At 42.3% G+C, this 12058-nt stretch overlaps 1 protein-coding gene across 1 annotated transcript; it reads left to right on the top strand.

Annotated features, from left to right (window-relative positions):
• The first annotated feature begins 2994 nt into the window (after positions 1-2994).
• CALHM3 (calcium homeostasis modulator 3) lies at positions 2995-11637 on the top strand. The gene is made up of 3 exons (XM_073595156.1): positions 2995-3752; positions 6956-7211; positions 10684-11637. The coding sequence occupies exons 1-3, from the start codon at positions 3466-3468 to the stop codon at positions 11104-11106; spliced, it is 966 nt and encodes a 321-aa protein (XP_073451257.1). The 5' UTR covers positions 2995-3465; the 3' UTR covers positions 11107-11637.
• Positions 11638-12058: the final 421 nt, after the last annotated feature.

Here is a 12058-nt window from a genome sequence, read left to right on the forward strand (position 1 = left end):
GCTATGGGCCGGTTGGTAACTGGTTAAGGACACCTTACTAACTGGAATGGTAGTGACTAATTGGCGAGAAGCAAACGTAGCGCCAATGATCAAAAAAGGACTGAGATGTATACCAGGCATATTTAATTGATTATCTGTCAAGTTCAATAGGGCAATAACTTCACAACAGGATATAGCAATGTAGCACCCTGGGGTTTAGTCAGGGAGCTCCTCACAAATTTACTTGCCAGGAGTAGTTGTCTTGGTCGATTGATAGAGATCTATTGTTTTCTCACTAAGTTTGGCCTTGTTGCACTTTTCTCTTCTACCACTAGGTGGCCGGGTACTTGGTGATACTGGATACGAGAAGGTCAACCCAAGGTCAGGTTATGGGTATATGGGGTGTCTCAGACAATGGGCAGGGGTTTTCTTGAATCCTTTGGCCTGCTGGGAGAACCTATATATTTGGGTGGAGTCAGGTGATCTATGTTCTGTGCCACCTGGAAGGCTGTCTGGGTGGATGTGTGTCCTACACCCCGGGCTGCTAGGCTGAAGATTGGGCCTATCCCGGTGACATCTGGCTGCTGGGCAGTGTGAGGGCCTATCCAGAAGTAATGAAAGCAGCGCAGGGTTGGGATTGTGGCTTGCAGTCCAACTAGAAGTGACGGTTCTGTCAGCTGGAGAACCTGTTAGTGGTCAGATGTAGAAGGGATGCTTTGACCACAAAGGAACCAACCACCTTTACCAGGGACCACAGTTAGTAACTGAAGTAAGTACCGGAACTACATTCTCACCAAAAGGGCAAGGTAGAGAATCAGGAAACTTCAGGCGGTGATCAAGCCAGGGACACAACCCGCGGAGGAGACGCTTGCAGAGCAGCCTTGTGAGTCAAGTCAGGGACCTCCCCAGTTAGCAGGGGTGAAGCTTGAGAAGTATCTGGAGTGCCAAGCTAGGGAGCCAGCAGGGAAGCGTGGGTGACGCTTGAGGGGATACCACCACAAACCTTGGAGGAGCTCAAGGGATTCAGAGTCAGTGAATCAATGGGTCTAGTGAGAGATGGGGAGCTCAGTGTTGAAGAACTACAAGAGGCAGTTGTAGTGAAGCTGAAAAGGACTGTTATGTTTGAGTTAGGAACTGTTAAAGACTGCTACCATAGGAGATAGCATTCCTCCAAGTGAAGATGTGGCCTCTTGCTGGAGGCCTTTTCCTGCACGGCTGTCCTCCTATTGAAGTCTCAGAGTCTGCCGTTTGAATTAGCAACTATCTAAGGCCCTAAACCTCTTTCCCCCCAAAAATACAAAAAGGACTGTTAAAAAAAATAAAACCTCTTTTACATCCAAGAAGTGTCTGGCGCCCAATAACTTTGTCTACCTTGCACCCACTATGCTTTACAACACTTTTCTCCTGTCCTTAAGGCTGGGCTCACACTTTGTGTGGACGCAGCTCACAGCAGGGGTCCAGTGCATCCCTGTTCTCTATTTCAGGGATGAATCAGGCCTGAATTTTTGCCTGTATATGGACCTGAAACTGAGCCAAAGATGCACAGGACCCCTGTGCAATCTGCTCCGCGGCTGCCACGGAGATGTGTGAACTGGTTAAATTGAGAGCAATGTGGGCAATGTGGAGCACTCTCTCTGTGGCTGGGCAACGTGGAGCAGTCGCTCTCTGTAGCTGGGCAATGTGCAGCAGTTTCTGTTTCTGTGGCTGGGCAATGTGGAGCAGTCTCTCTCTGTAGCTGGGAAATGTGCAGCAGTCTCTCTCTCTGTGGCTGGACAATGTGAAGCAGTCTCTCTGTGGCTGGGCAATGTGGAGCAGTCACTCTCTCTGTAGCTGGACAATGTGGAGCAGTCCCTGTTGAAAAAATGGTTAGGTTTTTATTGCTGTCTGTGCCCCAGTTAGGAGACTTATTCTCTATGTGTCTTGTTTACTGTTATCACCAAAAGTAAAATAGCATCCAGATCAGGAACAGAAGTGAAACTTTAGAATTTGGGACATACATTCTGGTAATCCTGGTGGCTACCAGGGATTTATACCATCAATAAAAAAGAGAAAGTAAAGGTTCTTCAATGATGGCCCATCAGTATCAAAATTACACTGAATTCATAAAAACATATATATTTTATTACAAAAAGTCATCTAAAATCTAAAATGTCATATAAATCACAGATCCTAAATGATATCACCATCTATGGATACACTATATTGCCAAAAGTTTTAGGAATCCTGCCTTTACACACACATGAAATTTAATGGCATCCCAGTCTTATGCCCCGTACACACGGTCGGATTTTCCGATGGAAAATGTCCGATCGGAGCGTGTTGTCGGAAATTCCGACCGTGTGGGCTCCATCGGACATTTTCCATCGGATTTTCCGACACACAAAGTTTGAGAGCAGGATATAAAATTTTCCGACAACAAAATCCGTTGTCGGAAATTCCGATCGTGTGTACACAAATCCGACGGACAAAGTGCCACGCATGCTCAGAATAAATAAAGAGATTAAAGCTATTGGCCACTGCCCCGTTTATAGTCCTGACGTACGTGTTTTACGTCACCGCGTTCAGAACGATCGGATTTTCCGACAACTTTGTGTGACCGTGTGTATGCAAGACAAGTTTGAGCCAACATCCGTCGGAAAAAATCCTAGGATTTTGTTGTCGGAATGTCCGAACAAAGTCCGACTGTGTGTACGGGGCATTAGTCCGTAGGGTTCAATATTAAGTTGGCTAACCCTTTGCAGCTATAACAGCTTCAACTCTTCTGGGAAGGCTGTCCACAGGGTTTAGGAATGTGTCTATAGGAATGTTTGACCATTCTTCCAGAACTTTTATCCCAAAATTAAAAAAAAACATTTGTTGATTATAAAGTGTGAGCTGAAATTTGGCTTCTATTTGTTAATGCATTCAAATTTTCTAGTACATCTAATACTCCCCTCTTCCTCTCAGATATATATATTTTCATCTCAGTGACACTTTTCATGTTTGTGCTGATCTAAACGGTAACGATATGTGTGAGATTATAACCTGAATTTTTTATTCTTTTCACCTATGCAACCTTAAGCCCATAGTGGGAAATGTTTGATTTGTGGTGCATGAAAACTAATTTATTTCAAAATAATTGTCTTTGTTTTCGTGTGGTTTTTTTTTTACTTGTTTTGTATTTTGTATGATGTACCCAACTGCTGTTCTAATCTCCTTTAAAAAGCCCTGCCAGTAATACATTCATTAAAACAAACACACTACATTTGACTAACTCATTTACCTGCAGAAGCATGACACAACCACCAAAGAACACATCCCATGCAGACAAAACTCACTTTGTGGAAAAGACAGAGCCAAATGATAAAGAGGATTTTAGTTTTAGAAGACACAGCAAGAAACATATTCCTTGGAAACAAAATAGGACTTCACTCTATTTGTGGGAGCAACCCTTGACTCAACTGCATTTTCATAGAAAAAAACTGAGATATTGTAACTCTGATCACCATGGATCGCTTTAAGATGATATTTCAGTACTTCCAGTCCAACTCAGAATCAGTGATGAATGGAATTTGTGGGCTCCTAGCACTGGCAAGTGTGAAAATCTACAACTCCCTAGATTTTAACTGCCCATGTCTTCCCAGATATAACATGATGTACGGCATGGGGATTATGTTTGTGCCTCCAATTGCTCTCTTCCTGTGCGGCCTTATTGTGAACAGGCAATCGGTAATAATGATTGAAGAATGGCGAAGACCCCCCGGAAACCGGAAAAACGATTTAGCCATTGTAAAGTAAGTGCTGCACATGAAATTTATCCCATAGTTTATGACCAAATTTGTATACAGCAAGCCATAGATATTATACAGTGGTTGGACTCGTATGCCTGAAATAGCGTGCAATTTTTTTCTGCTGACAGGTTGGAGTATAGAAATGTATATCTATGAGCAAAGCTTTTCTTTAAACTATAATAATAACAGCAACAAGTATTCTCTGTAAAGACAAATAAAAAGTGTGCATGAATCAAAAAAGATTATTAAAGCTGTTCTGATGTTCTGTATGCAATTGTAGAATTCAAAATCATTTATCATGAACAAATTATTTGTCTGTGTGCACCCATCATAAGGGTCCATTCATATCAGCCCTGTCTGCTGTGATACAGAAAACACAGGCACATCATGGTCACAGCATTTTTGGCAGCGCATTGCAAAGCACATGCGTTGTCATGTAATGTTTCATATTGTGCTGTGCAGCAGCGCAAGGGCACCGAGAAAGTGCGTTGGGGTGCCATTGAGAATGAATGACACTACTTTACACCAACACAAATAAAAGGTGCTACTGTGTGTTGCTGCATCTAGGTGGCGTGATCAGGCCCTAATGCCCTGTACACATGAGCAGACTTTTCAACCGGACTGGTCCGACGGACCGAATCCGGCAGACAATCTGACCGTGTGTGGGCTTCATTGGACCTTCAGCGGACTGTTAATGTCGAAAATTTGACAGACTATAGATGTGGAACATGTTTCAAATCTTTAAGTCGGAACTCCTCCGGACCCAGTTCCTATCGAAAAATCCGCTCGTCTGTATGCTAGTCCGACGGATGAAAACCGACGCTACGGCAACTTTTGGCTACTGGCTATGAACTTCCTTATTTTAGTTAGTTCGAAAGTCCGTCGGAAGTCCATCAAAAGTCTGTCGAATGTCCGTCGGAAAGACTGTCGGACCTTTGTTTCCAAAAAGTCGGCCCGTATGTACAGGGCATAAGAGACACTTAATTGTATCTAAATAGCTATATACTAAAACAAAAGTATAGTCTAATTGAATAAACTAAAAGAATGGTACTGTATGTGACAGTATCCATAGATTCCTAAGATTCCTCAGAGCAGTAATGGAGGCCGATACATAAATGTGTTCCCCTGCACCAAAGCGGCCATATTTTGCTTTGAGCATCTCTAGGTAACAGGTCCTGCAAAGCTTGAAGTCATATGCTACAAGCATTCTTTAGAGAAAAGAAAAGAGCCATAACACTTGAGAGCTGCCCTGAGAACAATGCTACATTTCTCCAAACTTGTACTGAAAAATTTTCTGTTAATCTAGCTGAACGCTGAAGTATTGCATGTTGATTTATACAGTAATGCCATGTACACACGATAGGATTTTCCCACAACAAATGTTGGATGGGAGCTTGTTGTCCGAAATTCCGACCGTGTGTAAGCTCCATCGGACATTTTCCATCGGGATTTCCGACAAACAAAATTTGAGATCTGGAGCTCAAATTTTCCCACAACAAAATCCATTGTCGGAAATTCCGATCGTGTGTACACAATTCCAACGCACAAAATACCACGCTTGCTCGGAATCAAGCAGAAGAGCCGCACTGGCTATTGAACTTCATTTTTCTCGACTCGTTATACGTGTTGTACGTCACCGCGTTCTTGACGTTCGGAATTTCCAACAACATTTGTGTGACCGTGTGTATGCAAGACAAGTTTGAGCCAACATCCGTCGGAAAAAAATCCACGGTTTTGTTGTCGGAAAATCCTATCGTGTGTACAGGGAATAAGACTTCTACAACCACAAATCATTTTTGCACTATATAGATATTCTTAATGTGTTACTAAACCCAGAACCCTGCATTCACTATATCTGGTCTTCCACAGTACACAGAACATGAAAATGCAATTATTTTATTAAATATAAACTGCTAAATACCTTTTCTCATTAGCAGTATAGCAGTCCCCTGACTTCTATCAGTGTCTGGCCCAGCATTGGTTAAAGCTTGTAGGATGGGTTTTCATTCTCCTCTGACTGTCCTATGAGGCTGCATGACTCCTGACCCTTTGACTCGACAGTGCTGGATTGGCCCTGTACTGATCACATGCACTCTCCTCAAAAAAACTCTCTAGCAATACACATCAAACTGAGCATATGTAGAGTGCCCCCAAGGCTCTGTACTATTAGGAGATGGGTTGGGGACTGTGAAAGAAGGGGTAGATCAGAGAAGACAGGATCAAACAGCCTTTTTACACAATGAGGATTAACCCCTTAGGTTCCACAGTGAGTATAACAAACATGCTTTACTGCAAATACAGACTGATTTTAGTGTTGTGGGTTTAGTAACACTTTAAATAAAACTGGATTTTTCCATTTTAAACTCAGCACTGGAGTGTTTTAGGGGAAGTTAAATGCTGAGAAGTATTTTACCTTTTTATGTAGTTCTGACATATCAAACCTATGTAGGTTTGATAGGACTGCTTGAGATAAGACTGTAGAGTGTATAGAACAGTATTGAATTTCTGACAGGATTAACGTTTTTTTGTTTTTTTTGCACTTTGCACATATATAACACATTTTAAGAAAAGGTAATTGATAGGATAAACATTGTTAGGGTTTACATACACTTTAGGCTAGCTTTCACTGCCTTTGAAAATTGCACATTTCTACCATCAGTCATCTGGCAAGGCTATAAAAACAGGTATCTCATAAACAGGACGTAGACAAGACCTATAAAATAGGACATAGTATGTAGCAAATATTTGTCCTCCAAAGCATGGAAGATCTAGCACAAGAAAAGCATTTTCACAGTCAGATCATGCTACCAGATATCTAATGCCGCGTACACATGGCCGGACTTGCCAACGGGATAAACTCCGTCTGCATTTCCGACGGAAAGATTTAGAACATGTTCTATATCTGAGTCCGTCGGAAATGCCGACAGAAAAAGTCCGATGGGGCATACGCACGGTCGGAATGTCCGACCGAAAGCTCCCATCTGACTTTTTCTGTCGGGAAGTCCATCCGTGTGTACGCGGCATAAGTTTCGCTTTCTCTTCAGAATCAGTTTGAAGTTTAAAAGCATTTTTACATTTTTGGAGTAGGTACGCACTAGAACAAGATTTTCAATGTCTATTTTCCATAAGGTCAGATACGAAAAATCAGTTATTTTACTAACTAATTTTCTAAAGACAAAATGTTTATGCTTTTATATTTCTGATAGGTATATGTGCACCTCTGTGCTCATACGAGCTATGGTAGCTCCGGTGGTGTGGATTTTAACTACACTGTTGGATGGAAATTGTTTTGTCTGTGCATTTAGTGGCTCAGTAGACCCTGACAAATTTCCAGGCTTTGCTAACAGTTCTTCACCAGAATTACAGCACCTGCTGTACAAAGTGCCCTGTAAGGAAGACATCCTAATCAGGAACAACACTTCAAGGAAAGCAGTATCAAGATATTTAAAATGCTGGTCACAGGCAAGTTATACAACTGTCTCTGTTCTGTTATCTTTTTTTTTTATCAGTAAATATGTTACACATTTGAAGTCTTTGGGTTTTTAAAGTGATTGTAAAGGAATGTTTTATTTTTTTTTAAAAAAACAAACATCTTTATACTTACCTGCTTTGGGCAATTAAATTGCACAGAGCGGCCTGACCCTCCTTTTTTCAGGATGCTCCTGGCCCCTTTTCTCTGTCCAGTGCCCCCATGGGGGAACTTGTGAGTACTCTCTCACGAGCTCCCGCTGCTGCATCCATTGACACAGACAGCGAGACTCGCCCCCCCCCCCCACTCCCCCGTCACTGGCTTGATTGACAGCAGCGGGAGCCAGCAAAACCAGTGAGACACAGAAGTGAGGGGTGAGAAGAGCTGCAGATGAGCACAGTGCTGGACTGAATGAGGGCTCTCGTAAGTAAAAGGGGGGCTGAAGGGCCAAAACCAACGCCTAAACATTTTTTATCTTAATGCAAGTAATGCATTAAAGTGATTGTAAAGTCTCATTTGTTTTAAGTTAAAAATAACAAACATTTTATACTTACCTGATCTGTGCAGTGGATTTGCACAGAGCAGCCCGGATCCTTCATTCTCAGGTCCCTCTTTGGTGCTCCTGGCCCCTCCCTCCTGTTGAGTGCCCCCACAGCAAGCAGCTTGCTATAGGGGCACCCGAGGCTAGTCACAGCTCCCTGTGTGCATTAGGACACGGACCTGTGGCTCGGCCCCGCCCCTTTACCTCCTGATTAGCTGACTGACTTTGATTGACAGCAGCGGGAGCCAATGGCGCTTGTGTGTCAGCTAATGAGGAGGGGAGTCCCAGGCAGCCAAGACACTCCTACAACATCACTGGATCTAGATGGACCTCAGGTAAGTAGTAGAGGGGCCGAGGGGGGCTGTTGCACACAGAAGGCTTTTATCTTAATGCATAGAAAGCATTAAGATAAAAAAAAAAATTCTGCCTTTACAATCACTTTAAGGTAAAAATGTTTAGGCTTTAAAACCACTTTAAGTGGCTTGCTTTCCATGATAGGAGTTTGTTTTGATTGCACTAAACATCCTTGAGCTGCAAATGCATAACATTAATAAGCAATTCAGTTTGAAACACTACATTTAAGAGCTGGTATCTTCCAGTGCTGGTTAATAAAGCCAGCTTTACATGGCTCAGAATTACCGTATGTATTTGCCGCTACCTTGTCAGCACTCTCGTGGAAAGAATAAAGCTGGTCATACATATAAAAAAAATCTCTTGCACAGTCCCCTGTTGGCTATTGTATTCTGACAGCTGGCATCCACGGCTGTTAAAATAGCTGAACAATGACAGCCGTGGGTGCCAATTGCCTGGAGTCATTATTCAGCCGACTTTTTTCTGGCACAGTTCCTTTGTTTTCTCAATCAATGTTTATTGAGCCGGGTGGTGTCGGCAGGGCCACTCACAGCCTTAGGCCTGGTACACACTATTCGGGTTTTTTTCTTTCAAGCCCACAGGTTGAGTGAAAAAAAACTGTCAGTTCTAGTCGAAGCCGCTGTACTAACCATGCAAGGTTAGTTCAGTGATCTCCCCCCGCTGAGCTGTTGTGTTCTGACAGGGGGAAGGCCCCCCTGCCAGAACGCTGTGATGATCAGTGCTCTTTGCCTTTGGCTGAGAGTGCTGATCAGGAGTTGGTAGGATGCTGGTTTTCAAGCATGCACGTCCGACATACACATGGACTGAATGTCGGACGTTTTCTTTTGAACCGGTCGTTGTCTCCTGACATTTGGTTCGTGTGTACCCAGCTTTACAGGAATTGGCTGAAATTCAAACCATGGGTAGTCCAGCCAATATCACCAGGCTCCACAAATTTAAATTCAGAAAAGGAAAAGTAATTGAGTAAAAAAAAAAAGCCAGCTGAATAGTGGGTACCGCCATTCAGCTGCAGTCACTGTTTAGGTATTCTTGCAGCTATGGGTGGCGGCTGTAAAAATACAATAGCAGGGGACTGAACAAGAGAAATTCTTTAGTGTATGATCAGCTTTAGTATTTGGCACAGAGATCCTGGCAAAGTAGAGACAAATATATAAACAGGCCATACAGACTTCAAACTAAAAAATTCTCCAACACATTTGATGGCTTGACGAATATCATTCGAAAGTATAATTTTGCTTTTAACATTCGTTTTGGAGTGAATAGACTTTCCTGAACAAAAACCTCATACACAGTTGCACATTCATTCATTAGAGAAAAATCTTCTTTCCTGCTCTATAAAATTTTCTCATTACTGCGTTTTAAGACTTTCTAACAGTTAGTATTTGACCTTGCTAACTGTTAGAAAGTCAACTGATTGATCTTAAAAATAAAAATTTCAAACACAATTCTACTAGTTTATGGCCAGCTTTAGTGTTACAAGGAAATCTATTGATAGGTTACAGTTGAGATTAATGTGAGAGGGGCCTTTGGATAGGGCATCATATTTTTCAAAATGTATAGGCCCTGAACTCCCAACACTAAAACTTTATGCATCTTTTTTTTCTATTTTCTTTCTCCAGAACAACATACCACAATGGAACTTTACAGGGTTAAAGTGGTTGTAAAGGTGGAAGTTTTTTTTTACCTTAATGCATTTTCTTTATTAAGGTAAAAAACATTTTAATGGTAGTACACTCCAAAGCCCCCCTAAATACTGACCTGAAACCAATCTGGATTCAGCACTTTGCACGTCTGCAGCAGCTCTTCTCCCCTTTCCCCTGTCTTACAGGCTTGGCTAAGAGCAGTGGGAGCCATTGGAGCAGAGGGGGACAGGACCAAGCCAGGCAGCTATATGTCTCGTACAAGTACCCCAATAGGAAGCGGCTTGCTATGGGGGCACTTGGTGGGGGGGGGGGGGGGGGGGCGAGGAAAGCCGGGGACCCCAGAGAAGAGAGATCAGGGCTGCTCTGTGCAAAACCGTGGCACAGAACAGGTAAGTATAACATGTTTGTTATTTTAAAAGATCCAAAACCAAAGCTTTATAATCACTTTGAATTGTAAAAATGCAAAAATAATATAACTCAGTAAAGGGTTAAATTATGTGTAATTATACATGATACCAATGTGGCTTGTTTTTACTATGTATCCAACTAGTGATGGAGTGGAGTGAAATTGGTTTGCACTGTCATAGAAGACAGTGACCATTTGAGAAATTAATTAAAAAATGAAAGGAAATCTAATTGGTCGTAGGGACTGACATCTATTACCAACAGAGTAATCTTGAAGCGACAAAGGGCTGTGCAAAGGAGAGCATAAAGCAGTCAAATAGAGCCCCAGTCATTTTTTTCTTTTGATTCGATTAATATTATATGCATAGGTATGTTAGATATTGCTATGACACATTTCTCCTAGGAGGTCCACATGATGGAATTTGGAGACTTGTCTTATTTTTCTTCTTTATAGACTTTCACTTTAAAGTCAGCTAACTGTTTTTAAATGCTTTATTGTTCCAGGCTTTAGGATGGGGCATTCTGTTAGTTCTCATTGTTCTGGCATTTCTGGCTCGCTCACTCAAGCCTTGCTTTGACCAAACTGCCTTTCTACAAACACGATACTGGAGCAACTACATTGATATCGAACAAAAGATCTTTGATGAGACCTGCTGTGAACATGCACGAGACTTTGCCCACAAATGTATCCTCCATTTCTTTCAAAGCATGCACAATGAGATGAAAATAGCCAATTTTACCAAGAAGTCAGAGGATGAAGAAGACCACATCCATGGAATTACTGACAAGGAGCAGGTTAACAAACTGTTAAAATCGTGGTACCAGAGTAAACCTCCACTTTCTCTAAACTACCCAACTCAGCGACAACATATCAAAGGGAAAGGCAATGGCTGCTGCTTGGAAGATCATAAACAGACAGATGTGTAAATGCAGTTAGTACATTAGCAGTCCTAGAATGTGCACATGCATTTGCACCACTACACCTATAATTCCAAGCCTTTATTTCATAAGGTAAAGTAGTGAGATATGCACAAAGGAGTAACCAATGACAAGCAAAATAATCTTCCATTGTTTACTGGTGTGCCTTACCTGCTAAAATCAAATTGCTATTGTTGGTTACCTGCATGCCACAGATGTTTGAGCTCTATTATGTATAATTTGCTTTAAGTAGGCATGTAATAACATAATAATAAATACAGGATAAAAAACATAAATTCAGAGCTGGCAGACCCTGCTTTGCAAGCATTGGAATTCACTAGCTGCATTGTAGGGCACTTTCATACTGGGGGGGCGTCGGCGGTAAAGCGCCGCTATTTTTAGCAGCGATTTACCGTCATTTTAGCTGCACTTTTTGGCCGCTAGCGGGGCACATTTAACCCCCCCGCTAGTGGCCGAAGAAGGGGTTAATAGCGCCCGCAAAGCACAGCTGCCGAATCGCTTTGCAGGCGCTTCGGCGGCGCTGCCCATTGATTTCAATAGACAGGGGCGCTTTAGGAGCAGTGAATACACCGCTCCTAAAGCGCCCCAAAGATGCTGCTTGCAGGACTTTTTTTACTGTCCCGCAAGCACACCGCTCCAGTGTGGAGGCACTCGGGCTTTCACACTGGAGTGATAGGAGAGGCGCTTTGCAGGCGCTATTTTTAGTGTTAAAACGCCTGTAAAGCGCCTCAGTGTGAAAGTATCTGTAGAGTTATCAGTGGATCCCAAGCTGATTGCTATGGCTAGAGTAGTTCAATTGCACTTGTGCATTATTTTTGGAGTTTTCAATATAGCATGGTTGTTTTAGGTATTGGAGTTTTGGAACAAGAAATACTGGCAAAAAAATACGTATATCACAATTTGCATATTAGCTACTTCGGCTTTGATTTACTACAGCCAG

This window comes from Aquarana catesbeiana, linkage group LG08 (genome assembly GCF_042186555.1).
Source record: "Aquarana catesbeiana isolate 2022-GZ linkage group LG08, ASM4218655v1, whole genome shotgun sequence".
NCBI classification, from domain to species: Eukaryota; Metazoa; Chordata; class Amphibia; order Anura; family Ranidae; genus Aquarana; species Aquarana catesbeiana.